The following is a 14,574-nucleotide window of genomic DNA, read 5'->3' as shown; positions in this document are numbered from 1 at the left end:
TAAAGAAAAGTATTCTACTTATTAATCTGAAACACAAGACAAACATTTTGGAAACTGGCCATCTATTTATGGGTTCAAGTTAACTTAAAATTTTTGTTTATTTATTTATTTCTGAGACAAGAGTCTCACTTTGCAGTTCAGGCTGGTTTTAAACTCACTTTGTAGAGGCTGTCCTTGAACTTACAATGAAACTGCCTCAGCCCCGAGTGTTGAGATTACAGCTATGTGCTACCACATCTTTTTTTTTTTTTAAACCAGGAATCAAACTCATGACTTTGCATTCTCCAGGCAGGCATTTATAACACTAAACTGCATCCCTGGACCAACCTAAAAGTTAAATATCTGTTTTAATGAACATTAGACCTAAGATGCTAAATTGAAGAAAGCTATATACTTAGATCCAGCAAGGATATGACTAGGATCCAGCAAAGCTCCAAAAATGAAAAAATGTACTACAATATTCATGAAACAAAGCATTAAGCACAACTAAGTGGAGAATGAAACTTTCCTTTTCTTCTTTTATCTTGACAATCTTAATTTCTCCATGTGAGTGATTTGTGTAAGAAGGCTGGGGCACTTTCAAACCTATTATGCATTTACACATGCACAGAGGCACTCATAGGCAGCTATGAACTCTTACTTAGTACTTTTTGATTTAATAAAACTTAAGACCCTAGTACTTTACCGTAGATTACTAGAAAACATCATTTTAGTGGAAAACTTCACTATTTAGTAGCAAAGTACTAATGAACATGCGGTTTTCTTTTGGGAGGAGAAAAATGTTTTGAACTAGGTAATGGTTTTATAATTACCAAGAATGTACTAAATGTCACAAAATTGTACATTTTAAAACGATTATAATGGCTAAATTCCTTGAGGGTGCCATAGAAACTGAGAACTGGGGAGGCTACCTACTAATTGCCTCCAGTTACATCTGCCTCACAGACTGCTTCAGGGCAGTTTAGGGTCAAGATACTGAAGTTCTTTACTTTCTACTCAAAACAAGCAAAAACCTCCCCATGGGAAAGAAAAAGAAAAAAAAAAGAAGAGAACAAACCGACATGGTCTGACTTTTACTGTTGTTTTGCTAGCAGGATTTGGCTACAAGCCTTGGGACCTGCATGACTGCAAGGAACCCAATTAAGTAGCTCATGTTTCATTACCAAAGTTACCCTTTAAAATAAGTGCACACATGAATGAAAAATAATTTGGATGGTTTTCATTTTCCTTGAAATGATTAAATTTCAAATCCTTTCCTTATAAGAGAGTGATGATAAATTGATTCAACTCAGTTTTTAGGGCAAAAATGTTTTTGGTGACTGTTTCTGTATTTTAGATTAAGCATCATAATTGAAGCATTATGTCTGTACTCCAAAATCATACCCTAAAAGAAGACAGGCTGAAGCATTAGAAAAATGACTGATAAGTCAGCGAAATTCTCTCCAACATGTTTGAAAGGAAATTGTTGAATATACATTTCATCTACTTAGTTTTGCTATTCCAAAAACAGTAACGTTCACTAGATCTCTTCTTATAAGCATAAAATTTGGTTTACTTTACAAGCCCCATATACATTCACACTGCCTTTGACATGGAGCTGATTTTAAGTAACTCAGGCATTATGATTACTTATACATACAGAAAATATAAATAAGGAATAAAGTCCTCACTAAGTTTTTTTTGAGATGCTGGTCAACTAACACGAAGAAATCACAAACTATAAAATTTTGCATTCATGGGTATGTGTGGGTGGTTCTGAGAACTGAACTCCAAAGACCTCACAAATGCTAGGCAAGTGATCTACCACTGAGCTACATCCCCAGCCCTTTTGAAATTTTGAGTCTTCTTGCTAAGCAGACTAGGCTAGCCTTGAATTTTCTCTCTTTCTCTTTTTTTTTGAGACAGGGTCTTGCTTTGTAGTACAGACTGACTTGAACTTGCAGCAAGCCTCCTGCTGGGGCTTCACTAGTACTGGGATTAAAGGCAGGTGCTGGGGCTGGGGATTTAGCACAGCATAAGCGCCTGCCTTGCAAGCAGGCAGTCATGAATTCGATCCCCGGTACCCCGGTACCGATAAAAAGGAAACAAAACAAAACAAAAACAAACAAACAAACAAACAAACAAAGGCAGGTGCTACCACACCCAGCTTTGGCCTTAAATTTTTTATTCTCCTGTCTCAGCTTCCCAACTTCCTGGAATTACAGGTGTGTGCCACTGTGTCCAGTGGCCTTCTCATCTTTTGTTGGGACATTTCACCTTATTTTCTATCCTGTAGGGAATAACAAATTATATTTGTTGGAGAAGAGAAGTCAGACAAAAAGCCAATGCCTGTCTTCTTCTTTTTTTTTTGTTTGCAGGGCTGGGGATCAAACTCAGGGCCTCATGCATGCTAATCTACCAGGCCTACAGCATGTTCTATCTGGCACTGTTATACTTGAAATGATGCCATGTTGGAATGTGAGCTCCTTCAATTCGGGATCTTAACTATTTATTTACAATAGACAGTACTTAGCACACAGTAGTTTCCTATGCGGAATTTAGTTTTGCTTTCTTTCTGAGATTGAATCTTGCTATGTTGCCCAGCTGGTCTCACACTTATGGGCTTAAGCAACCCTGCCACCTCACCCTTCTGAGTGGTTGGGACTAGAGGCACCATGTCCTCGTTATATAATTTTTACAACTCATTAAGAATTTCAACTTTTATTTCACTCTAGCTTAATTAGCTTATTTGAGAATAATATTAACATAACTAGCATCATAAATCATGGTTTAATGACCAAAATTAGCAAAAAAGAATAAATTCTAACATTGTTTTAAACTGGGGTTGAGGAGACAGCTTGACATTAACTTATATTTAACAAAAGTTACATTTTAGCAAAAACATGCATAGCAGGTAAACAACATAATAAATTGGATGTCTAGGAGTAAATCCATAAAATTTTTCAAGGCTTTAAGGATGACATTAGTAAGAGAAAAAAAAAAAATCAAACTTTCATGGCCATATCAAATGATAGAAATCAGCACAGCCTCAAGAGAAAATATCACATAAAATGATGAACTGAAAACAGGGTAATGGTAGCTTGCATGCGTAGCTTTAATTATAGTGTTCACTATTACCAGCACTGTAACTCATTAATCTTGCCTCTATCGGCCTGGTTGAGGTTCAAACTACTACATGAACTAAACAGAAAACTGAATTAAAAAGATTTCCCACTAGATCTATGTTAACATCTCATTAAATTGGATTGTATAATCAGTTTTTGATTAGCCCAATTGTTCAGATGCCTTTTATGAACTGATAAAGTTATTAAAATATACACATTTGCCCAATAAGCAGTAAAGATCTATCTACAGAGTATAATTTAAGCACATCTCAAAATTACTCCTTTCTTGGGGCATTTGAGATGTTTTTTAATGTCTTAACAATAAAGAAGGATGAAAAGTGAACCCACATCTAGCAAATCTGCCCCTTAGATAACTCACCTCTCCTGAGGCCTGTGACCAGCCTTTCTGTTTTTCCGGCCCAATCCCTGTTGCAAGACCGCTGTCTGAGATCCTCACCGTGGTTGGGGTGGAGCTGGCGGTAGTGACAACAGCTGCTGAAGCCACCATGCCCTGGCCAACTTGTTCCAGTGTTTTTCCTGCCTCTTTGTTTTCGGCTCCACCCACCTCTGGGGCCAAAGGTGTCTGACCAGTGGCTGTAGAATATGGAGTGAAAGATACGGGTGTGTCCCCTCCCATAGGCTCATCCTGTACCACCAGAGTCCTGCCATTTTCTTTGGTGTAAGTGGCAAAGCGAATGTTGCGGTTAATCTGGGGGACAAATGTAGACGATGGCTGCTTGGCTCTCTGATCCAGCCCTGGCTCTCCACTGGCATTACCTTCTTTCCAAGGCCCTCGGCTTGCCTCACTTCCATCGTTCCCATTACTGTCTACTTCACCCCTGTCTCCTTTTAATTTCTTTGATGAAGGGTCACACCCAGAGTCCGAAGCACTTTTCCTCCTCCGGCCATCTTTCCCCTCTATGCTCTCTCTCTTCTTCTTTCCTTTGGAAGATTTTACTGCTTTTAACGTACCCCCCTACAAAACAAAATTCAAAGGACATTGTAAGGGACCTTTCAGCTTGTGAAAACCACAATCCGTTAGCTCTCTGCCATCTCTAGAAGCAGATAGCAAGTGTAGATTGCCATGCTCTGATGGCAGCTCTCAGACATCCTTCTATCAAGAAGCTCTAATCCTGTGATTTGATTCATACACACACATACACACAAACACACACTGAAGGTAACTGTTACTAGAGGTTAATTCCCTTGGCAAACCTTCTTTTACATAAAATACACTACTTCTTTAAATTGACTTTTTGAGTGTTGTAACAATTTGTGGAATTTCTTTCACAAAAACTGCCAGAGCTAGCTAGACTGGGAGCTCATTTGCCTCCTGATGAAATAACTTGCTCCACTGCATATTCATCTTCCTGATTTTTTGCTTTTTTTTTTCTGAGACATGTGATTTAGGCTGGTCTTGAACTCACTGTGTAGCTAAGACTGGTCTCGGAACTCAAAGTAATCCTCCTGCCTTAACTTCCCAAGTGCTGGGATTACAGGTGTAATTACACCCAGTGTCTTCCTGGTTTTGATACAAATGTGCATTTCACATACCTAAATATGAAACCACATCTAACTAGAAATCACTGAAACCAGTATTTATCAATCTGTGACTAGAGGAAAAGTGAATTCAACAAAGAAAGGTTTAGATTGCTCATATAGACACTATACAGATGACAGATATTCATATCATTTCAAAGCATTAATCAGAGGAAAAGGAGAAAAGCAAGCTATCACAGGTTAAAGAACAAAATTTCTTCTCTTTTGGTAATTTCAGACTATCTCATGAAATCTTACTGTACCTTGAGAGGTCACATGACTAAGAAGATATGGATTAGGAGAGACAATCCACGTCACTGAATAAACTCTTTTCCTTTGAAGGACAAAGGGAGTGGGGGATGTGACACAGCTCATATCCTCTTGAATTAGCTTTGTGCAGCAAGGATTTATATCCAGGACATTTTTAGATGACTATGCATACCACTGTGAAGCCTGAACACATTCAGATGGTAATAAGCTAGTGACATATAGTTTTATTTTTTTATTTTGTTTTTTGGTACCAGGGATCAAACTCATGACCTTGTACTTGCAGGCAGGCACTTGTGCAACTGAGCTAAACCTCTAGCAAACATATAGTGCTTTGGCCATTAATATTTACCAATTTACTCTTACTGTCCTTTTACTTAATTTGGGGGAACTTGTGATATAAATTTTTGTGCGCACTAGGAAAACACTCTACAACTAGGCTATATTTCCACTCCTTTTTAAACTTTATTTTGAGACAGGATCTCCACAAAATTCCCCAGATTGGCCTCACGCTATGGTCTTTCTGCCTCAGTCTCCAAGTAGCTGGAGTTATAGGTATGTGCTATTACACCTAAATTCTTATTGTCCTTGATTCTTTGCATATCTGTATTTTTATTGTAAATGTTTTTCTTTTCTCTTTCTTACTTTTCCCTTCTTTCCTTTCCCCCTCCCCTTTCCTTGTTCCCCATTGTAATTATTGTTATAGTTCTATAATGGAAAGTTTTTCAATTTTTGTATCTCTTTTTACTGTATAATTTGTATTTCTTATTGTTATAATTTAGTTTTTTTGTTTGTTTTGGGGTTTTTTGTTGCCTTCATTTCCATCATTTCTCTTTTAATTTCTTTCAGTTTGTTTTTTGTTACAGTTTTTTGTTCTTTGAGAAAGGGTCTCACTATGGAGTTGAGGCTGGAGTTCAACCTGTATTCGTCAGTCTCCCCACTGCTGGGACTACAGGAATGTACAACCATGACTTCCTTCTATAATTGCTAAAGCTCAAGATTTATTTCCATTTCCCCACACTTATGGTAATATTTCCTAAGTTTCCAAAAACACAGTATAAGAATAGACTTACATATTATACTTATGATAAATTCTAATCATATGTTAACATGTAAGCTTTGCAAATCTTTCATTCAAGAACTATGTTTGCTAAACACTGCTTTCTTTTTTTTTTTTTTTTTTTTTTTTTTTTTGTCTTTCTCCTTTTTATCAGTACCAGGGACCGAACTCACGACTGCCTGCTTGCAAGGCAGGCGCTTATGCCGCTGAGCTAAATCCCCAGCCCCTAAACACTGTTTTCATTTCATTCATTTTTCCTTTCTTCACTCTATTACTATGCAGTTTTTTTTTTTAACTACAAAAATATCTTCAGTGAAATCCATTCTTTCTCTTTTAATTACTTACTTAATTAATTTTATAGTTTTACATTTTTTTGTTCCCAGGACTGAACTCACAACCTTGTGCTTACCAGGCAGGCACTTGTGCCACTCAGCTAAATCCCCAGCCCTCTTTCTTACTTTAATGTAATTTTGAGAATGATTTTCAGCAAATTTTGGGCTAGTCTCAAACTTGTGATCTCTCTTCCTTAGCCTCTTGAGTGTTTGAGATTACAGCATGCACCACCACATCCTACAACTCCATGTTTTCTTTCCTGCTTATTTACTCATATACACACTTAAAGAAGATAAGACAATCATCACTCTTTTTAAAAAGTTAGTGTGGGGGCTGGGGATTTAGCTCAGCAACATAAACACCTGCCTTGCAAGCAGGTGGTTGTGAGTTTGATCCCGGTGCCAATTAAAAAAAAACAACAGTAGAAAAAGGGTTAGTGTATAACATGGAAAACTGTCAATAATAATTATACTGTACTTTGCTAGCCAAGAAAAGAGATATGGGGCTGGAGATTTAGCTCAGCAGCATAAGTGCCTGCCCTGCAAGCAGGCAGGCAGTTCTGAGTTCGATCCCTGGTACCGATAAAAACAAAAAAGACCAAAAAAAAAAAAGAAAGAGAAAAGAGTTATATTATGGCAATGCCAGAAAAGAGAGGAACCAAATCTGTTGCCAAAAACCAAAGATCTATCTTCTAATTAATCTAGCCAACTTGCTGGGTGTGACTTTTTTTTTTTTTTTTTAAAGACAAGGTCTCAGGGGCTGGGGATTTAGCTCAGCGGCATAAGCACCTGCCTTGCAAGCAGGCGGTCGTGAGTTCGATCCCTGGTACCGGAAAAAAGGAAAGAAAATAAATAAATAAATAAAGACAAGGTCTCACTTTGTAGTTCAGGCTAGCTTGAACTATGTAGCCCTGGCTTGCCTTGAACGCTCAGCAATCCTCCTGCCTCATCTTCTAAGTGCTGGGAATACAGGTGTGCACCACCACTCCTGGCTCCCTTAAACAATAAATTTGTATGTGTATCCTACTTTTGGTGAGCTACTCACACATGAGTAGATAGTTTAGGACAACCAGACCAGTCTTTTCCAGTTATACTGGATAGTACCTGCCATACAAAACACACTTAATGAATGAAATGAAATAAGGAAAAGAATAAAAATAGGGCTCAATACACCACTGTGGCAACAGGTGCTTTTAATCATGCATATACAAGAGACATCCTGTACATATAGTACATAAGAGCTATTAAATTTAATCCTGATTCTTTTCTTCCTACTCTGATATTTTATCAAGTCAAGAATGGATAAAAAAGATGAAGAAGGATTGAATACTTATCAGGAATGGCCTAGAAAACAGTATTTATAGCAGAATTACTATACAGTGAGGATTAATATGGACAATTGGTCTACTGAAGGCAACTCACACAGGATTCCTTAATTGATTCAGATATATATATATATATATAATGCATCTTTTTGAGTGCTAGAATAATTCTGAATGAATCAACAGTTGGCCAGGTTCATAATAATTATAGAATAATCCACTGTGTGCTGAGCACTGAACTAAGTATCTACTTGATTTAACTCTACTTGGGAACAAAAATTTCAGACTCTCTTGGAGCTCACTACTACCTAATGGAAAAAAGAAAAGAAAATGTAGCTTTCTATTTATTTCTTGTTATTGGATAGTTATGATTATTGCTACTTATTAATACTTTCAAGTGTCCAGTATCTTTTTCAAGTATATTTGTCCTGAAAGAACATTAAGAAGAAATATCTAGGACTCAGAATTTACAACTGGAGAACACAGTCATAATTTAAAGGTATTGCTCCAAACAGGTTTCTTTCTTAAGACTACTACCCTCTTAATTAGAAAAACTTTAAAGAGAGAAGAAAAATTTATAGTGGTCAGAGCTGAGGAACCCCAGAGGGTACCCATGGAAAACACACACATAAGGAATCTATGACAAGATAATGTAAGCTCTTGAATCTGCTCCAAGATTCAGTCCACTACTATACCTCACTCTGAGGCGTCGAGCTATCCACCAGCATCACATGGATGAGTCTGGGATCTACCGACTTGATCTCACCACTCTGGCAGGAGCAGGGCAGCAGAACATGAAAAAGGGGGAAAAGACATTTAAAGCCTTGTCGAACAAGACATATATTTGCCTAGTCTATGTAATCACTGCCTTATTGTTTCTACTCCTCTCTAGAATCAAAGCTCCATGAAACTAAGGATCTCTATCAGCTTGTTCACTGCTATAATAACATCTGAAACAAAGTCTCGAATATGGTAAGCATTCAACTATTTGTTAAATGAATGAATAAAAAAATTTAGTTCATTGCCAGTGTGTCTTTTAAGGAATGTTCATTTCAAATTCTGTGTTTCTAAAAACTTTCCTGTTTGGTGTATTATGAAATCAAAAACCTTCAGCATTGGGCTGGGGATTTAGCTCAGTGGCATAAGCGCCTGCTTTGCAAGGAGGCAGTCCTGAGTTTGATCCCTGGTACCGATAAAAAAGAAAAAACCACAAAAAAAAAAAAAAAAAAAAAACAAACTTCAGCATCAATAATCATTAAAAGAATTACTGTTATTAAAAAATACAAACTGTGGGAAAGGGGCCATTTGACAGAAGGTATCAAATTTATTGTGTATCTACAATATTTTGACATAGCAATTACACAGGAAAAAATTTATTCTAGTAAATGTGAAATGATGTTCAAGTATATGTTCCTTGTGCCATTATTTATATTAGTGAAAAATACTGGCAAGGATTTAAATGTCTCAATGTTAGATTAACTTAGTTAAATATACATGTAATGGAATAGTACACATATATTTTAAAAGAATGAGTCAGGTTCTATAGTGACATGCAAAGATATTTGTTATATACAATTCAACAAAAAGTCCTATAATTATATGTATTGTATCATATGATTCCCATTTATTATAAAGTATTACTTACATGATTATGTCATGTAAATAATATATAAATACTATTACATGGACATAGAAAATATTTGGAAGAATAAGAAATATACACCAAACTATTAATGATGATTGCCACTGGAAGTAATGTTTGTCCCAGGCAAATAGTATTTTACATTTTAAAATTATAATAAAGATATAAGTAAATAAAACCACTTATGCTTACATTGTATGTTACTGCTCAGGGCAAATCTGTTTCAGACAGGGTCACAGGAAGTCACTGAATTGCCTAGGCTGGGCTTGCATTTGCCATCTTTCTGCCTCAGCCTTCCAGAGTGCTGGAATTATACACATATACCACTATGCCCAATTAGTCTTTTAAGTCTTTTGCTGTTATAAAAATAATACTATCCTACATTTTATACTATTTTATCACTTTCAAATATATTATTTTAGGCCTCAAAAGAGTGATATGAGGTCAATAGGGATTTATATGATTACCCCTGACTTACAGATGAGAATAGTGAGGTGAAAAAGTCTTTCTCAAATCATAAAATCAGTAAGTGATAGAGCCAGGAATAGAGTCTGAGTTTTCTTATAGGTACTGGAGTGCTTATTCTCTTTATACTATCCTCTGTATGGGAATGGCTGTGCTTTAGACAAAATAACAGTCTCACCTCAGTTATAGACACCTCCATAAGACGGGTGATGGAGTCCTGATGGCTTACAATGCCATAGATCCACCCTTCTTCCCCCTCTGGCTGGTATACTTTGACCCTGTGACCTTGAACACTGTAGGGACCTAAAGAAGAGATTAATCAGGATTGAGTATTTTGGGCTAAGCTGTATGTTATAGTTGTTTTTAACAGCTAAACTATATGGTATTTTCAGTCTATTGTACAGAGCCGAGTAAAGGACCAATTCCAGATTTATCATACTCAATAATTTTATTTTTGAGTATGCTAGGGATTGAACACAGGGCCTCAGGCACAGTAGGCAAGTTCCTCAGGCCCCATACATACCAATTTAAAACAAAACTTAAATGGTTTTTATAAGTTTTTTGTATATTTGGATATTCCTTAAAAACTTCTGGTCCTTCAATTTAATCTTTTCTCAGTCTTAACATTCTGCAAGTAATATACAGGAAGGGAAACAAAGCTTATAAATAAAAAGCTACAGATAGTATGAACATGTACTCAGACACCTGACATATACATGAAAAACATGGGAGGCCACTAAGTTGAATGCTATGTTAAGTGACCATAGAATCACATATTACTGTTAACATTCTTCTGTCTTTCAATAACGGTGTGTGGAGAGTTCAATTTATGAGGTACCCAGCCTTTGCACTAATAATAGTCTGAACAAATATAGCACCTATGTTTCAAGGAACACAGAGTTTCAAAGACACTACTTTATCAGCAGGTTATATTAGCCAGCAATTTCATCTGGCTGTCTAAGACACAGTTTCTTTCTCCCACATATCGTTGTACATTTGAGACTATACAGCTAATGCCTTACTAATTTTAGATTATTCTCTCTGGGCTGTAATTAAACTTCCTTAATTTTTCAATATATATATGTATTCCTATCTCTCATTTGCTCCATTTTTTTCTCTACTACCAGTTTTTCCTCACATTCTTTCTTCCTCTATACTATTTCTTGACTTTGTAGAGGGATTTTTGTTTTGTATTTTTGCTTTTCGAGACAGAGACCATACAGAGGATATAGTATTACTTCATTCATTCTTTCCTACAGATCATATGTCTATTCTCCTTGTTTCTGTTCCTCATACTAATAATTTTCAGTGAAGGAATACCTGTGGGTTTCTAAGAAAAATATGAACATAAAAATGATGTTTGATAATCAAGAAATGTAGGGGTCACACACCTGAAACCCCAGCACTTACAAGACTGAGGCAGTAGGATCACCATGAGTTCAAGGCTAGTCTGGACAACATAGCAAGACTTTGTCTCAAACAAACCAAAATTAAATAAGCAGGTAAGTAAACAGAAAGAGGAAAGGATGCTGGGGATTTAGCTTATTGTCATAAGCACCTGCCTGGCAAATGTGTAGTCGTGTGTTCGAACCACGGTACCAAAAAAAGAGAGGCAGGGATGTAGCTTAGTAGTAGAGCGCTTGTTCACTTGTCTAGCATGTGCAAGGTCCTAGGTCCAAGGCCCAAGCCTCAGTACCAGCAGGACTGGGTAGGGTGGGGGAAATCATGCTGTTTATATGAAACAGTCTATGCATGTATTTTTTAATGAACATACTTTGCCAAGTTATTTGCTGAATGCTTTAGTTCTTGGGAAATTTGAAGGCAGTTAATTTAAGAAAAGTGAAGACTTTCCAACTAAGGACTATATCTTCAGTGCATTAACATTGTATTAATACACAGTAAATTCTTACTATTTAAGAAAAGAAAAAAAAAAAAAAACTCAGAAAAACAAAAAACTAACCCTAAGACAAAGCTTTGTATTGTGAAATGCAGAAAGAAGAGGAAACAATGTCCAAATGTGATTCTATTTTCCTACTTTATTCTAAAGATCCAGTTAACTATGCTTTTGACTGTACCCACAAAGACAAGGACAAAAGTACAAGGACAAATGTATAGAGCTGCATGATGTCCCTGTTTATATCATTCAATGCTGTTAATTTGTCTGATTCAGAGTTCAAGGACAGAAAACCTTTCCTTTTTTTTTTTTTTTAAGTTTTTTGAGGCAATGTCTCATTATGCAGCTCCAGCTGGTCTTAAACTCACTCCATAGCCCCACTGGCCTCAAACTCACACAACAATCCTCCTGCCTCAGCCACTCAACTGTTGGGAGGAAATCTTTTCTTACCTCGGCTGAATATCTCTTGTAGCTTCTGGTCACTGATCAAAGCATTAACTGTTTCTCTCAGTGCAGCATGTTCTAAAAGAATCTGGTTTTGGCTATCTGTTCCCATCTACAAAGACAAAGCAAGAAAACAAGTGACTATTAAAATGAATACTTAACTATATAGGGGAAAATCCTATACAAGGAAGCTCTATATCAATCATTGGCAAAATTGTCTGCAGAGCTCCAGCCTTACAAGACGCCATAAAAATTAAGGATGCTAGGACCAATTCAGCTTGAAAAGTATTATATACTATATCTTTCTACACATAATAGCTTATTAAAAGTTATAAGGGGCTGAGGGTTTAGCTCAGCGGCATAAGCGCCTGCCTTGAAAGCAGGCAGTCATGAGTTCGATCCCTGGTACCGATAAAAAGGAAAAAGACAAAAAAAAAAAAAAAAAAAAAAAAAAAGTTATGAGAAGTTACACAGAAATCTGTTTAAGCCAGTATATCTCATCTTATTTGACACATAAAACACTGTATTTTGTGTATTTTCTTTTCTTGTTTTGGTTTTCACACATTTACCAAATCATCTCATATAAACACTAGCATTATAAAGAAAGGACTAATGAGAGAGGAAGACAACAAAAAGGTATCATTAGTAGCTCATAGAACACAGTTTATAAAATATTGTTCTTGGGTTTCACAATGATGAACTCTTAGAATCTCTCAATTTTAAACCACATTACACAGTCACCACTACAAATAATAAACAGTACATGTATTTTAAATTCTAAAACTATAACTTATGTGCTAGTTTGTTTAAATTATAACCCCAGCATTAAGAGATTAAGGCAGGAGAATGATCATGAATTTGAAGCCAGCCTATGCTAACACTGAGTTCAAGGCCAGCCTGACCTATATGGTGGGACTCTGTCTCAAAGAATAAATAAATAAATAAATAAAGGCTAGGGATTTAGCTCAACCAAACAAGCACCTGCCTGGCAAGCATGAGGTTGTAAGTTTGATCCCTGGTACCAAAAACAAAACAAAACAAAACAAAACAACAACAACAAACAAACAACTCTTAACTCCTACCTTTTCTTTGTAATCAAAGGTATACCTAGGCTCTTTCAATATTTCATGGTGAAAAAAATAAACCCAACCTATACGGTGCTTGGAATCAGTTTATGTTCTTCCCAGCTTACCTTCCATTGAAGTAAGCATAGACCCTCTCAGACTTAAATTACAGACGCAGCCACCGAGGCGAAGCTACTGCATCTGAAGATACACTTAAGTTCAGAGTGGCCTTAGAATGGGGTCAGGGTACACACATGAGGAAAAAAAAACAAGCTGGGGATTTAGCTCAGTGGCTTAAGCGCTTACCTGGTAAGTGCAAGGTCATGAGTTCAATCCCCAGTACCAAACAAACAAACAAAAACCCTCAGTTGCCAAATGTACTATTTAAGTAGGCAAAGACACTTATAAAGGCACCTGAAAATTCACTGGTTAAATCAAAGATATCTTTAAAAAAAGGAGGGAGGCATATTGCATAACAAAGAAATTAGCAAGAAAGTAATAGGCTCAAGACAGGAGCACAGTGAAGTACCTGGAACAGATGTAACCCAGTAGTATCCGATAGGAAACGCAGTTCTCGATCCAGAAGATACTCTACTGGCACCACAGAACCTAAACCCAGTTTGTCTACTAGGGGAGTGAAAGTCTGTGAAGTACAATGACAAAAAATTGATTAGAACTAGAAAATTAAAATAAATAATAATTTAAATTTCTAGTTTCTGAGAAAGCATCCACTAGTAAATATAGGTATTAGCTAAGGGCATACATCTTGGGGAACATTCCCAAGCTCAAATAACCATAAACAGCAAACTGAAGCAGAAAGTCTACCTACTACTCATTGGTGGCTAAGAACAACTGGAATAAGAACTTCTTCATTTTCCCCAGGGGTCAGACTAATCTTACTGAGTTTCAACAGGTCTAAATTCTGCATTTTCAAAATTAGGTGTTATACTATTACTCTAGTACACCTGAAATCTTTGGAAGATTTCTGAAATTTACTATTACTACTAGTATACTACTTCTAGTAGTCTAAGTATATATAGGTAAATTCTTATTAGTATTTCATAAATAGTATATAAAGGTCATGAACCTGTATCTACTTATAAAAAAATTTTTCCTAAAAGTTTAATTGAAAAATGGTCCTAAAAACAAATGAAAGTCTGGGAGACTAAGGCAGGAAGATTGCAAATCTAAGCCCAGCCCTTGCAACTTAACAAACTTTAAAAGACCCATGTCAAAACCAAAAATAAAAAAGGCTGAGAGTAGGTCATGGCGGTACATGTCTATAATACCACCACTCTGGGAAGCTGGGACAGGAAGGTTGTAAATTCAAGCCCATGCTGGATAATTTAGTGACTCAGTGAGACCCTGTCTCTTAAAAAGGGCTGTGTTAAGGCCCTGGATTCAATTTCTAGGTCTGGGGACCTGAGGGGAAAAAAAGAGT

The 14,574-nt window shown here is 36.5% G+C and overlaps 1 protein-coding gene across 5 annotated transcripts in view; it reads right to left on the bottom strand.

Annotated features, from left to right (window-relative positions):
• Kdm3b (lysine demethylase 3B) overlaps positions 1 to 14,574 on the bottom strand; it is a 69,517-nt gene that overhangs the window by 35,250 nt on the left and 19,693 nt on the right. For 3 of the 5 annotated variants that reach the window (XM_063232164.1, XM_063232165.1, XM_063232168.1), the window contains exons 3-7: positions 13,663 to 13,776; positions 12,076 to 12,181; positions 9,910 to 10,034; positions 8,320 to 8,394; positions 3,484 to 4,080 (exon numbers count right to left, since the gene is read on the bottom strand). In XM_063232164.1, the coding sequence (XP_063088234.1) occupies positions 3,484 to 4,080; positions 8,320 to 8,394; positions 9,910 to 10,034; positions 12,076 to 12,181; positions 13,663 to 13,776 (1,017 nt within the window). The remainder of the gene's footprint in view (positions 1 to 3,483; positions 4,081 to 8,319; positions 8,395 to 9,909; positions 10,035 to 12,075; positions 12,182 to 13,662; positions 13,777 to 14,574) is intronic. The other 2 variants (XM_063232166.1, XM_063232167.1) reach the window with 1 other exon arrangement.

The sequence above is a fragment of the Cavia porcellus genome, unplaced genomic scaffold (genome assembly GCF_034190915.1).
Source record: "Cavia porcellus strain 051 isolate PalLab524CR breed Dunkin Hartley unplaced genomic scaffold, mCavPor4.1 scaffold_21, whole genome shotgun sequence".
NCBI classification, from domain to species: Eukaryota; Metazoa; Chordata; class Mammalia; order Rodentia; family Caviidae; genus Cavia; species Cavia porcellus.
The sequence above is the reverse complement of the archived record's forward strand: the minus strand, read 5'-3'. Positions and strand labels throughout refer to the sequence as shown.